The sequence below is a fragment of the Squalius cephalus genome (genome assembly GCF_949319135.1).
Source record: "Squalius cephalus genome assembly, chromosome: 5".
Taxonomy (NCBI): domain Eukaryota; kingdom Metazoa; phylum Chordata; class Actinopteri; order Cypriniformes; family Leuciscidae; genus Squalius; species Squalius cephalus.
In genome coordinates this window covers 50,026,437-50,047,170 of record NC_137126.1, presented here as the reverse complement: position 1 = coordinate 50,047,170, position 20,734 = coordinate 50,026,437, and the positions used below count along the sequence as shown (strand labels likewise).

At 41.7% G+C, this 20,734-nt stretch overlaps 1 protein-coding gene across 1 annotated transcript in view; it reads right to left on the bottom strand.

Annotated features, from left to right (window-relative positions):
- The window catches only part of cita (citron rho-interacting serine/threonine kinase a), a 130,807-nt gene that overhangs the window by 87,907 nt on the left and 22,166 nt on the right, over positions 1 to 20,734 (bottom strand). The window contains exons 6-10 of the mRNA XM_079871938.1: positions 20,000 to 20,142; positions 19,494 to 19,587; positions 17,468 to 17,656; positions 15,842 to 15,995; positions 10,858 to 11,041 (exon numbers count right to left, since the gene is read on the bottom strand). Of these exons, the coding sequence (XP_079728064.1) occupies positions 10,858 to 11,041; positions 15,842 to 15,995; positions 17,468 to 17,656; positions 19,494 to 19,587; positions 20,000 to 20,142 (764 nt within the window). The remainder of the gene's footprint in view (positions 1 to 10,857; positions 11,042 to 15,841; positions 15,996 to 17,467; positions 17,657 to 19,493; positions 19,588 to 19,999; positions 20,143 to 20,734) is intronic.

Genomic DNA, 20,734 nt, shown 5'->3' with positions numbered 1-20,734 from the left:
GCTACGGAGAAGCTCGCTATCGACTGGCCTGACGAGCCCCGCGAGTCACAGTCGTCTAAACTCGACGAGAGATTTCTTAGTGGCCCTAATTCTAGGCCAGAGCGAAGAAAGCTGCCCTTTTTCAGTGATCTGCATCACGAGATTTCCAGATCCTGGAAGCAGCCTTTCTCTGCTCGTCTGACAAATGCGGCAGCCGCTGACTTCACCAACCTCGTGGGTTCTGTGGAGCAGGGTTATTCCGCCATTCCAGCGGTTGAGGACACATTAGCTAATCACCTCGCTCCGTCGTCTGCACCGTCATGGAAGTCGCGTCCCCTCCTTCCTTCTAAAGCATGTAGGACTACTTCCTCCCTTATCGGGAAATCCTACATTCTTCAGGCCTACCAGGCGGACGTCCTGAAGGAAATGGACGAGGGAAATGGAGTGACTCCTGAAGCTGTCAAAGAGCTTCGTAAAGCCACGGATCTGGCCCTAAGAGCCACCAAGCACACTGCACGCGCTGTAGGCCGTTCTATGGCAGGTGCAGTTGCCGCGGAGTGCCATCTATGGCTTAATCTCACGGAAATCCACGACAAAGAGAACGTTTTTCTCCTAGACGCCCCTATTTCACAGTCTGGTCTGTTTGGGGAGGCGGTCAACACGGTGGTTGAGAAATTCCGAGCTGCTAAGTCTCAGTCGGCTGCGTTTAAGCAATTTATGCCTAGGAGGGTTAGGGAATCTTCCAACCCCTCCCCTTCTCAACCCAGAGAACGCCCCTCTCATAGAGCGGAGTTCCCTACTAGGAGGAATGACCCGGCTCATCTCCCACCAACCACGGTTTGGGGAGCCCGCGGTCGCCCGTTTCCCCGCCAGCGACCTCACAGACGTCTTCAGCTGAAGCAGTCCAACAAACCGGCCGCTCCAGCTTCCTCGAGCCGTTCCTGACCCTCTAAAGGAGAGCTCCTCTCGATCTACGAGATTGGGACAGACCTCGCAAGCGTTTCTGCCCACCTCTAACCAGCTCTCCTTTTCCTACCCTGTCACCTTCGCCACCCAATGTGTTTCGAAGTGCAGTCCCTATTTTTCCCTTTTCACTCAATCCGGCGCGGGAGGAAGGAGACGCATTTTGCTCTCTCCACTCACCCCCGACGCACTTTATACCTGCCGATCGCATCCTCGGAGGCACATTTCGTTTTCCTCAGGAGCAGGCAGACCCAGTCACTCTGATCCAGGCAGTGGTACCTCCCATCACGTGTCAGGACGCCAGGTGCTCTCCTCCATGGCCAACCACGCCACCCCACGGGAATCAGCGCGACACCCTGACTCAGGTATGTCCTCTGCACTGCAACACCCCTCTTCCTATCACATTTCTTTCAAGAATGGGAGCGCCTACCAGGGGTATCGCCTTGGATCCTTCGCACAGTTCGACTCGGCTACACGCTTCAGTTTTGTCGCAACCCCCCCTGCTTCAACGGGGTCTTTCCTACTGTAATCGACAGCACCGCAGAGGCTTCTGTACTACAGCAGGAGATTTCGTCCCTTCTACTCAAAGGGGCGATAGAGGAGGTTCCTTCGGGGGAAATCGAACAGGGCTTTTACAGACGTTATTTCCTAGTCCAGAAGAAGGGCGGTGGCCTGCGACCCATACTAGACCTCCGCCGACTAAATTTCTCTCTTTACAAAGGGAAATTCAAGATGTTGATGCTGAAAGCTATCATATCTCAAATTCGGTTGGGAGATTAATTCGTGACAGTAGACCTCAAGGATGCCTATTTTCACATCCAGGTCGTACGGCGACACAGGAGGTTCCTCAGGTTCGCCTTTGGAGAAAGAGCGTACCAGTACAGGGTCCTACCCTTTGGCCTCGCTCAAGCACCGAGGACGTTCACAAAGTGTATGGATGCTGCTCTGGCCCCGTTGCGGCTCCAGGGCATCCGTATTCTCAATTACCTGGACGATTGGCTCCTTTTAGCCCACTCCAGGGAGTTAGTGACTCACCACAGGGACATTGTCCTTCGGAGGTCTCTCGGTTTGAGGTTAAATACGGAGAAGAGCGTTCTTACCCCAGCTCAACACACAGCTTTCTTGGGGGTACACATGGATTCCGTTCTGATGCAGGCCCGCTTGGCTCCTGCGCGGATTTCCAGTTTGGTGACATGATTGGCCCGCTTCACGCTAGGCCATCATGTTTCTGTGGGCACTTGCCGCAGGCTTCTGGGCCTCATGGCCGCAGCCTCCCCTGTGCTACCCCTAGGTCTACTCCACATGAGACCTTTTCTGTGGTGGATGAAGCTCTCAGGGGCTCGGCCCACGGGTCCAGCCCTTCGCCTGTTGAAGGTGTCACGCAGTTGCTTCCGTGCCCTGTCAATTTGGCGGGACCCCCTCTTCCTTCGGAAAGGGGTCAGCATGGGTGCGGTATTCCGTCACCAGATGATTACGACGGATGCCTCTCTGACCAGCTGGGGAGCGGTTTTCGAAGGCAGACCAGCATGTGGGATCTGGACTGGCGAGACCCTCTCTTGGCACATAAACAGCTTGGAGCTGAGAGCCGTCTTTCTGGCTCTGCATCACTTTCTCCCCTTTCTCAAAGGACACCATGTCATTGTCAGAACAGACAATATGGCGGTAGTGTCCCATGTAAACCGGCAGGGGGGTTCACTGTCGCGCACCCTGGACAGGCATGTGCGCCACCTCCTCCTGTGGTCTCAGGACAAGTTCCTCTCACTGAGGGCAGTCCATGTCCCTGGGATCCTGAACCTCGCAGCGGATTTTCTGTCGAGGCAGAAGCTCAGGTCGGGGGAATGGATGTTGAACCGCCGAACAGTAGCCCTGATTTGGGACGTGTTCGGAAAAGCAGAAGTGGACCTCTTTGCATCACAGGAGTCGCCCCAATGCTCACTTTGGTTCTCCCTGAGCCCCCCAGCACCGTTGGGGATAGATGCATTCGCCCACCCATGGCCGATGCGGAAACTTTATGCATTCCCGCCCTTCAAGTTGATCCAGGAGGTTCTGTCCAGAGTAAGGGAGAGCGGAGCCCGTCTCCTACTTGTAGCCCCATTCTGGCCGTCCCAGCCGTGGTTTTCGGAGCTTGTTCCTCTTCTGGAACCCCCCCCCCCCTCACCCCGACATTTGGAAGCTGTGTGTATGGCCCATCAGAGGCCGCTAGCTTTGAGCTTTGGTCTTCCCGCTGACGTCCAGGAGACCATTGCGAGTGCGAGAGCCCTTTCCACGAGAAGGCTGTATTTCTCTAAGTGGAGGATTTTTGAGTCATGGTGTTCAGCACACGCCAGGGACCCAGTCAGCTGCCCAGTGGCTTCAGTGCTGGAATTCCTACAGGAGAAGTTTGCTTCTGGAGCGGCCGCTACCACTCTGAGAGTATACGTTGCTGCTATTGCCGCTCAGAAAGAGTTGGATGAGATCCCCCGGGGTAAACTGAGGTTAGTCTCAGCATTTATGCATGGGGTTAGGCGCCTGAAACCAGCACGCTCCCCTGGAATTCCCCCTTGGGACCTGTCGGTCGTCCTGGAGGGCTTAACGGAGCCTCCCTTTGAGCCCTTAGAGTCAGCTCTGGAGCGGATTCTGACTCTCAAGGTTACTCTTTTGTTAGCTTTGACTTCGTTGAAGCAGGTGGGGGAATTGCAAGCTCTTTCTGTCAGAAAGTCATGCATGGACTTCGCTCCTGGTCTGGTCAGGGTGACTTTGAGACCGAGACCAGGATATGTGCCCAAAGTATTGTCCACAGCATTTCGCTCTCAGGTTATTAACCTTCACTCTTTCCATCCTCCTCCTTTTGTTTCTGAGGAGGACAGGAAACTAAATTTGCTCTGCCCTGTCCGAGCATTGAAGTTCTCAGGCATGTGATTGGCTAAGGACAAAAAAGCAGGAAAATATACTGAGACCCCCCCCCCCCCCCCCGCCGATCAAACTGAGACACCCCCCCCCCCCCCATAAAAAGAGCGAGGTTATCGAAGCCCTCGCCCCACAGAAAATATCCAGATACTTACATAATTGTGATGAATTTAATCCTTTGTAAGTGATCATTTTGCAGTGTAAGATTACAGTTAACACCTTTAAATATTACATAAATGTATTATTATGTATTTTTATTAAACTTAGTGAGTGTATAAATCAGCAGCAAAAAGTAATTCTTGAAAAAATCTGCACAGTAATTTTATCAAATCTAAAATGTTAATAAAAACAAATTACTTTTAGTACTCTTATAAAATTCAATCAGGCAATCATACATTTGACAATTTTAAATTTATATATGAATGTCAAGAATTCAGAAGTGTGTATATTTATATAGCCTACACTACACTACACAGAAATAGCATACAATTAAATTATGCTTATTTTAAATGTATTGTGCAGGCTAGGTATACAAAAATATAGGCTTTTAATAATATTTCAGTGCGCAAAACTATGAAAATATGAAACGCTTCAAAACAGAGCGCACAAAGCGCGTATGCGCATCGCGGGCGCAGAATGATGTGCTCAAAGCAACATGGAGTCACAGTGTGCAGCGCTGCACAAGTGCGCATTTAAAAGTTCACGGCACAAAGCGAAGAAATGTCGAGCGCACAAATCCTAGTGTCTATCTGTCCAACAGTTTATTGATCATTTGTTTCTTCACAGTTTTAAATTCCAGTTATTGTGCGTTTGATGCCGAGTCCTTGTGATGTGTGATCTAACAGGCACACGGTAGCGAGTCGTTTAAAAACAGCAACAAACTCCAACAAAATAAAGTCATTTTATGCAAATCCACAGCCTTTTCTCTACAGATCAAGCATTATAATGTGAATATCATATTGGAGAGAGTTTTACCGTGCTTGTATGCTGCTGTAACCGGACGAGGCGCGCGCGCTGTTTGTATACTGAATGTAGAATGACTGACAGCCGCAGAGGAGGGAAAACGATTTTTCGTAAACTTTAATGATGTAAATAGACTTCTGTCCCTCACATTAAGCTATGAAATAGGCTTCAGATGAATTTGTCACCCAAACTGACGTGAAAAAAGCGGGAGGCGCCGAAAAGCGCACTGTTTGCATCCCTGTACTTGGAAAGGAAGGAAAAATGCATCTCTTTGCCATCTGTAAGCATGGTGACGTGCCGCCCGGTGTAGCCCTGTTGCGCGGGGACGGCGATTGTGGTTCCGTCCCGGGTTACCATGGTGACGGTTGTTTTTCTATCGCACTGCTTGATAAACGCATGTTTTTCTATCGCACTGCTTGATAAACGCATGTTTTTCTTTCGCACTGCCTGATAAACGCATCTTTTTCTATCGCACTGCCTTGTTCTTCTATCGCACTGCCTGATAAACGCATGTTTTTCTATTGCACTGCCTTGTTTTTCTATCGCACTGCCTTGTTTTTCTATCGCACTGCTTGATAAACGCATGTTTTTCTATTGCACTGGCTTGTTTTTCTATAGCACTGCCTGATAAACGCATGTTTTTCTATTGCACTGGCTTGTTTTTCTATCACACTGCCTGATAAACGCATGTTTTTCTATTGCACTGGCTTGTTTTTCTATCGCACTGCTTGATAAACGCATGTTTTTCTATTGCACTGGCTTGTTTTTCTATCGCACTGCTTGATAAACGCATGTTTTTCTATTGCACTGGCTTGTTTTTCTATCGCACTGCCTGATAAATGCATGTTTTTCTATTGCACTGGCTTGTTTTTCTATAGCACTGCCTGATAAACACATGTTTTTCTTTCGCACTGCCTGATAAACGCATGTTTTTCTATCACACTGCCTGATAAATGCATGTTTTTCTATCGCACTGCTTGATAAACGCATGTTTTTCTATCGCACTGCCTGATAAACGCTTGTTTTTCTATCGCACTGCCTGATAAATGCATGTTTTTCTATAGCACTGCCTGATAAACATGTTTTTCTATCGCACTGCCTGATAAATGCATGTTTTTCTATTGCACTGGCTTGTTTTTCTATCGCACTGCCTGATAAATGCATGTTTTTCTATCGCACTGCCTGATAAATGCATGTTTTTCTATTGCACTGGCTTGTTTTTCTATTGCACTGCCTGATAAACACATGTTTTTCTATCGCACTGCCTGATAAACGCATGTTTTTCTATCGCACTGCCTGATAAACGCATGTTTTTCTATCGCACTGCCTGATAAACGCATGTTTTTCTATAGCACTGCCTGATAAACGCGTTTTTCTATTGCACTGCTTGATAAACGCATGTTTTTCTATTGCACTGCTTGATAAACATGTTTTTCTATCGCACTGCTTGATAACCGCATGTTTTTCTATCGCACTGCCTGATAAACGCATGTTTTTCTATCGCACTGCCTGATAAACGCATGTTTTTCTATTGCACTGCCTAATAAACGCATGTTTTTCTATCGCACTGCCTAATAAACGCATGTTTTTCTATTGTACTGCTTGATAAACACATGTTTTTCTATTGCACTGCCTGATAAACGCATGTTTTTCTATCGCACTGCCTGATAAACGCATGTTTTTCTATTGCACTGCCTGATAAACGCATGTTTTTCTATCGCACTGCCTAATAAACGCATGTTTTTCTATTGCACTGCCTGATAAACGCATGTTTTTCTATCGCACTGCCTAATAAACGCATGTTTTTCTATTGTACTGCCTGATAAACGCATGTTTTTCAATCGCACTGCCTGATAAACGCATGTTTTTCTATCGCACTGCCTGATAAACATGTTTTTCTATCGCATTGCTTGATAAACGCATGTTTTTCTATCACACTGCCTGATAAACATGTTTTTCTATCGCACTGCCTGATAAACATGTTTTTCTATCGCACTGCTTGATAAACGCATGTTTTTCTATTGCACTGGCTTGTTTTTCTATTGCACTGCTTGATAAACGCATGTTTTTCTATTGCACTGCTTGATAAACGCATGTTTTTCTATCACACTGCTTGATAAACGCATGTTTTTCTATTGCACTGCCTGATAAACGCATGTTTTTCTATTGCACTGCTTGATAAACCCATGTTTTTCTATTGCACTGCTTGATAAACCCATGTTTTTCTATTGCACTGCTTGATAAACGCATGTTTTTCTATTGCACTGCTTGATAAACCCATGTTTTTCTATTGCACTGCTTGATAAACGCATGTTTTTCTATTGCACTGCTTGATAAACGCATGTTTTTCTATTGCACTGCCTGATAAACGCATGTTTTTCTATTGCACTGCCTGATAAACGCATGTTTTTCTATTGCACTGCCTGATAAACGCATGTTTTTCTATTGCACTGCTTGATAAACGCATGTTTTTCTATTGCACTGCCTGATAAACGCATGTTTTTCTATTGCACTGCCTGATAAACGCTTGTTTTTCTATTGCACTGCCTGATAAACGCATGTTTTTCTATTGCACTGGCTTGTTTTTCTATCGCACTGCTTGATAAACGCATGTTTTTCTATTGCACTGCTTGATAAACGCATGTTTTTCAATCGCACTGCCTGATAAACGCATGTTTTTCTATTGCACTGGCTTGTTTTTCTATCGCACTGCCTGATAAACATGTTTTTCTATCGCACTGCTTGATAAACGCATGTTTTTCTATCGCACTGCCTGATAAACATGTTTTTCTATCGCACTGCTTGATAAACGCATGTTTTTCTATTGCACTGGCTTGTTTTTCTATCGCACTGCCTGATAAACGCATGTTTTTCTTTCGCACTGCCTGATAAACGCATGTTTTTCTATTGCACTGCCTGATAAACGCATGTTTTTCTATTGCACTGCCTGATAAACGCATGTTTTTCTTTCGCACTGCTTGATAAACGCATGTTTTTCTATCACACTGCCTGATAAACGCATGTTTTTCTATTGCACTGGCTTGTTTTTCTATCGCACTGCCTGATAAATGCATGTTTTTCTATTGCACTGGCTTGTTTTTCTATCGCACTGCCTGATAAACGCATGTTTTTCTATTGCACTGGCTTGTTTTTCTATCGCACTGCCTGATAAATGCATGTTTTTCTATTGCACTGGCTTGTTTTTCTATTGCACTGCCTGATAAACGCATGTTTTTCTTTCGCACTGCCTGATAAACGCATGTTTTTCTATCGCACTGCCTGATAAACGCATGTTTTTCTATCGCACTGCCTGATAAACGCATGTTTTTCTATCGCACTGCCTGATAAACATGTTTTTCTATCGCACTGGCTTGTTTTTCTATCGCACTGCCTGATAAATGCATGTTTTTCTATTGCACTGGCTTGTTTTTCTATCGCACTGCCTGATAAATGCATGTTTTTCTATTGCACTGGCTTGTTTTTCTATCGCACTGCCTGATAAACGCATGTTTTTCTATTGCACTGGCTTGTTTTTCTATCGCACTGCCTGATAAATGCATGTTTTTCTATTGCACTGGCTTGTTTTTCTATCGCACTGCCTGATAAACGCATGTTTTTCTTTCGCACTGCCTGATAAACGCATGTTTTTCTATCGCACTGCCTGATAAACGCATGTTTTTCTATCGCACTGCCTGATAAACGCATGTTTTTCTATCGCACTGCCTGATAAATGCATGTTTTTCTATTGCACTGGCTTGTTTTTCTATCGCACTGCCTGATAAATGCATGTTTTTCTATTGCACTGGCTTGTTTTTCTTTCGCACTGCCTGATAAACGCATGTTTTTCTTTCGCACTGCCTGATAAATGCATGTTTTTCTATCGCACTGCCTGATAAATGCATGTTTTTCTATCGCACTGCCTGATAAATGCATGTTTTTCTATCGCACTGCCTGATAAACGCATGTTTTTCTATTGCACTGCTTGATAAACGCATGTTTTTCTATCGCACTGAAGAAACAGATGTGTGTTGCATGAATGACGACACATCAAGTCCAATAAACAACACACCTACTGCAGTCTCAATGCATGCATTTCAGAAGCGTGCATCAGTGAAGCGCAGTTTACGGTCCTCACAAGATACATCACTCATTACTACAGATGTTTGTTTGTCTCAAGACGGATCCAGTGTTCTCATATCGCAACACATCTCCGGTGCACCAATCAGCAGCTGCGCTTCTGCATTAACATTCCCACGCTCCTCTGCTGGGGCTGTGTGTGTTCGGCAGATTTCATGATGCTGGAAGCGCTTTATCAAGACGACAGCAACATGACATACAGCTGGGCAAATACGCATTTCAGGATTAGAGAGAGAATATGCGTATGAAAGGAAACTCACCATGGCTACCATAATAATGCATTCTGGGTTCTGGCTTCATTTCCTTTCTGACTAACGTTATAAAGCTTCACCTGACTGTTTTTCCCTGTGCTTTCCCTTCAGCTCCTGGGAAAAAACACGTTATTTACGGCTCATCTGGGACCAGATTCCCGACCGAGACCTTCAGTTGATCCACATTATGATCTTACAGCACACAGGAACTGAGCGGCGCATAACAATAAACTCACGCTTGAATGCATTCATAGATGCAGGGAATCACTGGGCAGGATGTCTCTCTCACACACACACACACACACACACACACACACACACACACACACACACACACACACACACACACACACACACACACACACACACACACACACACACACACACACACACACACACACACACACACACACACACACACACACACACACACACACACACACACACACACACCACTGCAATGGATCCAGATGCTCTCTTGAGAAATTCTCATTACTGCAATACACTTATTTTGTAAAGCATGTATTAAAATCAACTAATTAAAAACAGGCAATGATATTTAAATACTTTACCATGACAATAATAAGTTTTTTTTTTTTTTTGCATTATGTTAACGGAGATGGGAAAATTTAAATTAAACCATTTAAATAAATAAAAAACATTACAATAGTGAGATTTTGGGGGGAATTTAAAAAAAAAAGGAAATAAATATTACAGTAATAAGACTTTTTTCACATTATGGTAATGACAAATGGGAGGAAATTAAATAAATAAAAAATTAAAAAAAACAGAAAATCTCACTAAAATAAAATAAATAAAAACATTACAATAATGAAAATTAGGGGGGAAATTAAATAAAAATAATTTAACAAATTTTACAGTAAGGAGACTTTTTGCATTATGGTAATAACATTAGGGGGCAAATGATGTAAAAAATTACTGTAATGAGAAATTTGGGGAAAAAAATTTTTTTTTTTAAATAAATTTTTAATTTGTTCTCATGCTTTTCTTCTGATTCATAGCTGAAATACACCCGTCCAATAAACACCGAGCCAGAAGATAAGATGCGAACGCAGACCAAAACAACAGCCCACATCTCGGCAAACACAGATCCGCTCACGTTACACAGTGTTTACGTGCTGATGGGGATTTCATTGTGCTGCACGATCACACACACACACACACACACTCCGGACGAGGGTTTCCCGTTCCCCTGCATGCACATCTGTGATCCATTCCCTGATCCGTGAGTCTCCGTTACAAAAACATCCCCCCACACACACACACACACACACACACACACTCACTCTCATTCATCTTAAAGACACATGAGCGCGCGCGAGAATCACTGCTTTATACCTGCATATGCACATGGCAACACATCCAAGAGATATTCCCAGATCCGTGAGTCTCCGTTACAAAAACATCCGCACGCACACACACACACACACACTCTCTCATTCATCTTAATGACACATGAGCGCGCGAGAGAAGCAATACCTCGCATTCAGCCACAATGTTGCCTGGTGACAGTCGCCGTGGTGATGTGACCGTCTCCGCACCAATGGACCACCTGTGACTAGACTAGTCAAATCAGCGTGTGTGTGTGTGTGTGTGTGTGTGTGTGTGTGTGTGTGTGTGTGTGTGTGTGTGTGTGTGTGTGTGTGTGCGCACTCACTCAGACTTGGCCAGTGCGCTCAGAGCCCGACTAAAGCACCAGCCTACAAAGGGCAGGTCTTGTCCGTGGAAGCCTGAGCGAGGGCGATCGAGGGTCGAGGCGGCGGGGACCACGGGCCGGTCCGGCTCCTCGAAATTAGAGGTGTCATCATCAGAGCGCAGAGAAGGAACAAACGGAGGGAGCGCTGGAGGAGACGAGAGGAGAAAACATGTGAGAGGGTCGGTGAGAAAAACAGACTGGAGGAGAGAGAGAGAGAGGGAGAGGGAGAGAGAGAGGGGGGGTCTCAGTGATGAGACTGTAGCGCAATAACTCGCTCGCCCGCTCTCTCTCTCACTGCAGCAGTCTTGGCTAATCAGAGTGAGTCACAGCCAAAACCCGACGCGAGATCCGCACACACACACACACACACGTTTGTTTTGCTATGCTTGTGAGGACATTCCATATAGGCGTAATGGTTTTTATACTGTACAAACTGTATATTCTGTCCCTTTACACTAACCCAACCCATCACACACACACACACACTAACCCGACCCCTCAACCTACCCATCACACACACTAACCCAACCCCTAAACCTACTCATCTCACACACACTAACCCGACCACTAAACCTACCCATCACACACACACACACACTAACCCGACCCCTCAACCTACCCATCACACACACTAACCCAACCCCTAAACCTACTCATCTCACACACACTAACCCGACCACTAAACCTACCCATCACACACACACACACACTAACCCGACCCCTCAACCTACCCATCTCACACACACACACACTAACCCAACCCCTAAACCTACACATCTCACACACACACACACTAACCCAACCCCTAAACCTACCCATCTCACACACACACACTAACCCAACCCCTAAACCTACCCATCTCTCACACACACACTAACCCAACCCCTAAACCTACCCATCTCTCACACACACACACTAACCCAACCCCTAAACCTACCCATCTCGCATACACACACCAACCCAACCCCTAAACCTACACATCTCACACACACACACACACTAACCCAACCCCTAAACCTACCCATCTCACACACACACACACTAACCCAACCCCTAAACCTACACATCTCACACACACACACTAACCCAACCCCTAAACCTACCCATCTCACACACACACACTAACCCAACCCCTAAACCTACACATCTCACACACACACACACACTAACCCAACCCCTAAACCTACCCATCTCACACACACACACACTAACCCAACCCCTAAACCTACACATCTCACACACACACACACACACTAACCCAACCCCTAAACCTACCCGTCTCGCATACACACACCAACCCAACCCCTAAACCTACACATCTCACACACACACACACACACACTAACCCAACCCCAAAACCTACCCATCTCACACACACACACACACACTAACCCAACCCCTAAATCTACACATCTCACACACACACACACACTAACCCAACCCCTAAACCTACCCATCTCACACACACACACACCAACCCAACCCCTAAACCTACACATCTCACACACACACACACTAACCCAACCCCTAAACCTACCCATCTCACACACACACACACTAACCCAACCCCTAAACCTACCCATCTCGCATACACACACCAACCCAACCCCTAAACCTACCCATCATACACACACTAACCCAACCCCTAAACCTACCCATCTCACACACACACACACACACACTAACCCAACCCCTAAACCTACCCATCACACACACACACACACACACACACACTAACCCGACCCCTAAACCTACCCATCTCACACACACACACACACACAAACCCGACCCCTAAACCTACACATCTCACACACACACACACACACACACACACACACACACACACACACACACACACACACAGCTGTATTGACACACACTGCATCTGCCGCTAGGGTTTTTGTTTATACATTTACACAATTGATTTATTCATTTAAAAAACAACAACAAGAAGAATCTGACAGAAACACTGCACACACACACACACACACGCACACACCATTCTTCAGCTCGTCTGAATGTGTTAATCACCTCAACAGCTCAACACACACACACACACACACACACACACACACACACACAGAGCTGATTCATCTCAGAAAACGGACAATGAGTGGAATTAACAGTTGCAGGTCAATTTGACATCTAATCTAATCGATCACGATCATATCAGACATATAGAAATAACTACTAATTTATTAGTAACATTTTCTAGGGTGAAGCGGCCACACAATATGAATTTTATCCCAAAAAATGTAAAAAAAAAAAAAAAAAAAAAAAAAAAAAGTAATCATTTTTGTATGAGATAAAGTATATTCAGATGCTGTAACTTACAATATTTGTATTATATATAATATATAATATAATATATATAATATTATACTTATAAGAGATAACGTATGTTTTAGATGCTGTAACGTACGTTGTTTTCCATTTTTAATCCTTTTTGTATGAGATAAAGTATGTTTTAGATGCCGTAATTCAAGTTTTTACCATTTTTATAATTTTTTAAGAGATAAAGTATATTCAGATGCTGTAACTTACATTGTTTACCATTTTTAATGATTTTTGTATAATATAAAGTATGTTTTAGATGCTGTAACTTACATTGTTTACCATTTTTAATGATTTTTGTATAATATAAAGTATGTTTTAGATGCTGTAACTTACATTGTTTACCATTTTTAATGATTTTTGTATAATATAAAGTATGTTTTAGATGCTGTAACTTACATTGTTTACCATTTTTAATGATTTTTGTATAATATAAAGTATGTTTTAGATGCCGTAATTCAAGTTTTTACAATTGTAATCATTTTTGTATGAGATAAAGTATATTCAGATGCTGTAACTTACATGGTTTACCATTTTCAATCATTTTTGTATAAGATAAAGCATGTTGATGCTGTAAATTACGTATTTTACCATTTTGAATCATTTTTGTATGAGATAAAGTATGTTTTAGATGCTGTAACTTTTCATTGTTGTAACATTAAGTATAAGATTTTTTTTAGTCCTTTGTGATCTTATTTAGTAAAAAGCAGTAAGTGGTCTCTGTCTATTAGAGATGCATGGATGTTCTAACGAATCCACTGTTAAAAACAAATCATCCATCCGCCACCCTTGTGTATAATTTTAGTTAAAGCTGTTAAGTTATTAAGCAATATCTCATGTAGTTTTTTTCCTTTGTGTTTTATATGATGACCACCAGGGGGTGCTTCAGCAACAGGTTTTCCTTGATTATTTTTCCCTGACGAGAGGAACTTAGTAAAAAAAATAAACAAAAATAAAAAAGTGATGCACGTTCATTGCATTTTACAAGAAATTAAGAGTTTTGTGTCTTTATTAAAATCAACACATTAATGATTTATCTCTCATTCACCCGCAATTAATTGTAATGGTTTTTTATTTTTTACTTGTCCCGCCCGACCCGTGGATCATACAGTGTTCGCTCGCTGATTTATTTTTTAACTAGTGCTGATTTTGCAGTGAACAATTTCGAAACAATCAAATCATGTCTTTTTTGTGGCGGGCAAAAAATAAAATTAATTAATTAATTAATAAATTACCAAACACAAATGCAAAAAAACTCAAACTTTGGAAAAATATTCTGATTTTCAGCTATATCGTCAGGCACTAGTGAGAAAGAGCCTTCATTCCTCATTACACAAACCCTTTAAATCAGACGGATTTCTGTCAAGTTGTTCATACGACAAGAGTTCAAGGGTTCAATCCTGAAGGAACAAAATCCTGTAGGAAACTCAGCAGGATGAGCAAGAAATTGGTGTGTGTGTGTGTTATCTCATTATGGTTTGGCTGTGACTGATCTAAGAGCTTCTCTCTGTGGGAACACCTGCACACTCTATAATCTGACTAATTCCACAGAAATCCACCCGCTGCCCAAGAGAGAGTGTGTGTGTGTGTGTGTGTGTGTGTTTAACATATTATTAAATATATGTTTTTCCCCATTGACATGGTTTGTTATCAAACTTTATGGCAGTAAATACTATCATATGAACTGATCTACTGATATACACTACCGGTGAAAAGTTGGTAGTGTCTCTTAACAAAAATAAATAAATAAATAAATAAGAGTATCTTCTGCTCACCAAGGCTAAAAGAGTGAAATAGTGAAATATTATTATAATGTAAATCATCTGTTTTCTATGTGAATATACAGTAAAGTGTAATTTATTCCTGTGAATGTTCAGCATCATTACTCCAGTCTTCAGTGTCACATGATCCTTCAGAAATCACTCTAATATGATGATTTGATGATCAAGAAACATTTATGATTATTATCAGTGTTGAAAACAGTTGACATTAACAATCATTCAAAAGATCGGAGAAAGAAAGATTAAAAAAATTAATAATATTTGTATTCCTCAAGGATGCGTTAAATTAATCAAAAGTGACAATAAAGACATTTATAACGTTGCAAAAGAATCTATTTTAAATAAAATGTTGTTCTTTTGAACTTTCTATTCATCAAAGAATCCTGAAAAATAAAATGTATGCATTTCCACAAAAATACTAAGGGACACAACAGTGATAATAAGAAATGTATCAATACTGCAGTGTGTTTACTGTGATATTAAAGTGCTAATACTGTGATTTAAGATGATGTGTGTTCTGCACACCCGGAGCTAACAGTCCTAAAGCCTTAAAGCAGATTCATAATAAACTCAGAGCTTTACGCCACAGGCTTAATGAATTAATTCAGATCCTCTGTGTTTCACTTAAACCTGCAGAGCAATCTGTGCACCGAGACACATTCCGGCCCGCTATAACAAATCCAGCAATTACACAAGAGAAGTAATCACTTTAAAGGCTACAGAAATAGCAGCAAGTCAGCGTAAGGATTAATAACCCGTAATTAACAGACACATGGAAAGATGACATTGGCGAGGCCTTGTGCTTCAGGCCGGATGAGCGCTTCACTCACCGCGTCTCAGGTTGGTCCAGTCGACGGAGGAGAAGAACGGATGCGAGCGCAGGCCTTCGTATCCCAGACGCTCCCGAGATCCACATAACACACTCTGGAGGAGCTCCAGGAACTGAGCGCTGGCTTTAGGCTCCTCGGGGAACTTCAGAAAACGCTGAGAACATGAAAACATTACATTTTTGTGTGCGGAGTTGGGTTATGTGGCTTTAAAGACGATCGATTTAACTAAACTTAGTTGAAACTTGAACTGAAATGAGCTGAAGTACGACACTTATCTTCTATAGAGCTGCTTATAGCTGAAGTTGAATATTATTTATAATAGATGATGAACTTTACAAACATTAATACTGTTATTTTTCTGTTTATCACTGTGAAGCTGCTTTGCAAAAATAATTGCATTGTATAAAGTGCAATAGAAATAAAAGTGGCTTGACTTGATATAGCTAAAAATTCATATATATTGCTATATATATCATTTCAACAACGTTCAGCACATTTCTTGATTTATGTATTCACTCTTAATTAAAACAAAGATTTACTTCTAAATTAAAAAGGCCATATAATGTCCTTTTTCAAAGTCTTGATGTTGTTTTCAGGCTCTACTAGAGCAGGTTTTCCTGCTTGAATGTTGATTATTCTCCTCATATTCTCCATTGTTGCGGCTCCTCTCTTCCCAGTCTGTCAGTAACGCTCTGTTTACTTCCTGTCTCTATGAAGCCCCTCCTTCTGAAAAGCACGCTGTGCTCTGATTGGTCGGCTGGAGCAGTGTGTTGTGATTGGTCGAGCACTTCGAGTGTGTTTGGGAAATGCCCCGCCCCTTTCCATAACCGCCGGTTTCAACACTACTAATTAACTCAACCAGGCCCCGCCCCTTTATTCTGCACATTAATTATTTAAATGAGGAATATTGTGACGTGTTCGTTCCCGGAAGAAACTCAAGACTACAATGGAGGCGTTTCAGGGAGTAATAAACGAAAGTGTGCAGCGAGGCGGATTAGCTGAGGTGACGTGATGCTAACAGACAGCAGACAAACGGCTAGTAGTGACATCAGCGACAATCCACCTGTCACTCAAGTGGCCACGCCCTTAATTATACAGAAATGTAAGGCATAATATAATTAAAACGGATGAGTTATATATCCGTATATCCGTATGGCCAGGATTTGCACCTGCCCACACTGCCAAAATAACCAAAACCTGGTTCAGTGACCATGGTATCACTGTGTAATTACTGTGTGATTTCATGTAATATTCTAATTTTTTGAAATCCTGTTTTCGTGGGTTTTATGAGCTGGAAGCCCAAATTATGTACAAATAAACAACTAAATACTTGAAATCGTTTAAGTTGTGGGCCTTGAATCTATAATCTATGGAAGTTTAACGTTTTGAATGGAATTATGAAAATAAATAAACTTTTCCATGATATTCTAATTTTTTGGAAAGGGTCTGCATGTATATATATATATATATATATTTATTTTTTTTAAGGTACACATTTACATTCTTATCAGTTCTTGCTTTCCCTGGGAACCGAACCCATGACCTTGGCGTTGCAAGCGCCATCGATCTACTGTTTGAGCTTCAGGATTATTAATAATAAAAAGTAATTCACACTGCTGGGTTCACCTGAAAGTTGATGATGTTGTTGATGGTTTTAGTGGACGTGCCGTCAGCGAAGGGTGATTTCATGTAGATCATCTCGTAAGCGATGACTCCCAGGGACCACCAGTCGCTCTCGGGGCCGAAGCTGAGTCCCGACAGGATCTCAGGCGCCGTGAAGTCTGGAGTTCCCACCGGGAGTTTGGAGCACGTCACCTATTCCACATAACCACACACCAATGAATTAACCTCTGGATATCGAAGTAAAACACGGTGCACTGACAACATATTTAAACTAGGGCTGTCAACGTTAACACTGTGTCCTAACTACACGCAACGAGCGATAAAAGCCTCTTCTCCATGTTGATCAGAGTGTTTGTCCAAACCAGGAGCGACGGCGACACACGACGATTCTATTTTAGAAACGGTTTCTATTTTTCTGTGACGTCGCGCTGGAACAACAAACACAAAGTGTGGCGATGATGATCTCAGGCGCTGTTTATGTGCTTTATTTAATGTTAAAAGCGTGTCATGTGACTCTGAATATCATTTAGTGCTCCAGCTTTGAAGCTGTAAAAGCAACAATGGAGAATTCACCTCAGATCTTCAAATTAAACAAATGGAAACAAGAACGTTCAAACTGTGAACAAACAAGTGTATTCTTTGACAAAGATTGCTTTAGTAACTCAGTATGTATTTTAATAATGTTTAAATGGTGTAATATTTGTGAATTTGATTATGTAGCGACTTATCCATTTTCTTGCGAGTGCCGTCGAGATTACTCTCTGGTGCCGCGAGACTCCGCCCACACGGTGTTCTGATTGGCTGACTCAGCCCACACGGTGTTCTGATTGGCTGACTCCGCCCACACGCTGTTCTGATTGGCTGACTCCACCCACACGCTGTTCTGATTGGCTGTGGGTTTGATTGATTTTGATGCATTTCGCAGTCGCGTCACATCTAGTGTGGACAGACACATTATTTGTTGCTGGAATCTTATCGCATCGCGTCTGGTTAGGACACAGTGTAACGCGTTAATGCATGTGATTAATATTTGTCCAGTTTAACGCGTTAAAGCAATTAACGCAGCATCCGTTTTTTGTGTCATTCTTTGGACAGCATTACATTATATGATCACGCTCTTCTTCATGCAAATGCTTTTAAACCATTCAAGCGCAACAAGACAAAAGTGAATGCGCTGTCTGTGAATGTCCACACACACACACACACACACACACCAGTATCGTGCGCCCGAATACAGTTCTCTTTCGTGCTTGAACGAAAAATAACACACACAATTATGCCGTTTTGTCGAGTACCCTCATAAGAGCAGTCTTAAAAGAGTTAAAGTCTTAAATGAACGTAAGAGTAGTGAGAGAATGAGGCGTGTGTGAGATGTGTCGTGCAGCAGCGGCCGCTCTTAAAGGGACAGCAGCCAATAATTCTGTCTTCCAGGAGAGTTAATCACAGAACACAGGGAACTGAGGACATTTATAAGAACTAAAAAGACTAAAGAACTTTTGTAGCTTTAATAAGGATTAGTCTATATTTAATTTATGCGGTGCAGACTGTTTGATAACTTTATCCAATTTCTGTATATTTGGAAGTGCACAGGTAAATATGACATTTATTATAAGTTTATGTGAGGATCGTTTGAAGTTTACTTAAATTAAAAGTTGTTATATTTTTTGAAGCCTAATAAATATAAAAAAAATTGATAGCTTTAAATTACACTGTAATGTTGAATGGCTAAAATTAATGTTTAAAATTCTGGGAAAGAAATATTTTCTTCGAGACATCAGTGGCTGTATTAGTATCAGAGATACTGACCTTTATTCATAAAAAGATGCCATTAAACAAGTATTTATAATATACTGTCTTTATGTTGTTTCTACATTAATTTGGAGATTAACTGTGAAATTGTGATTAATCTAGTTCATATTTTTAATCGATTGACAGCACTAATTTAAACACTTATTCAGCATCACATGAAAGGGTTTCTCTCTGATAAATATATATATATATATATATAATAATGTCTTCACACTCGTACCGTTCTGTTAGCCGTCAGTCTGGCTGCCGATCCGAAGTCGGCCAGTTTAATGTGACCCGTGCGGTCGATCAGAATGTTCTCTGGTTTAACATTCCTGACAAAAGAAAGAGAACAAGCAGAAATGTAATGTAATGTAAAAATAATTAATTGTTTATGATGATTTATTATTATTACTATTATTAAATAGAGCATTCATTTTTTATTATACATAAATTATTAATAAACTAGCATAAATATGTACAATGGGTGTATGTATAAAAAATATATACATATAAATGTGTAAGATACAAAATTATACATAAATTATTAATAAATCAGCATAAGTATGTACAATATGTGTAAAAATAAATATATAAAAAAAGATACAAAAAAGTATACATAAATTATTAATAATGTCAAATGCTCTCTAGAGTGAGAATGCCCCTCCCTCTAATAAATACCACCTATCAGTGACTAGCAATAGCAAGTAGCCAATCGTGTTCATGGATGAGAAGTGTTTGGTGTACCTGTGAACGTATCCCATCTGATGCACCGAGTGAAGGGCCTGTACGAGCTCGGCCAGGTAAAACTGAGCCATAGACTCGTCTATCTGATCTTCATATCTGTTCATCAGAGCCATGAGGTCACCGCCGGGCAGATACTCCATCACCTGCTCAAACACACACACACACACACACACACACACACACACACACACACACACAAACACACACACACACAAACACTGGTGAAGAGTCGCAAGAGGAAAAACACAAAACTGACCAGATTCATCTGTTCATTTCAATTAAAGAAGCTCACAAAAGCTGAATAAGACACACTTAAAAATGTGTGAATATCATTGCATTATGAATAGAGAAAATATCAAACAAATTAGGGCTGCATGATTAATCTAAATTAAGCGATCATTAAACAGCAACGACTGCGGATTTAATTAAATAAATATGAAGCGCGACACTATGTTCTTAATTCAGTGTTTAATATTTAGTTTAATACTATTATTATTATTATCATCATCATTATATAGAGCTTTAAAATCATTTTCATTTGAAATATTATCATTATTATTATTATAATTATATGGAGCTTCTAAAAAAACATTTTAAATATTATTAATAATTATATAGGGCTTTAAAATAATAAGCATTTTAAATATTACTATTGCGATTACTACTACTAATTATTATTATTATTATTATTATTATTATTATCATCATTATTATTATAATATAGAGCTAAAAAAA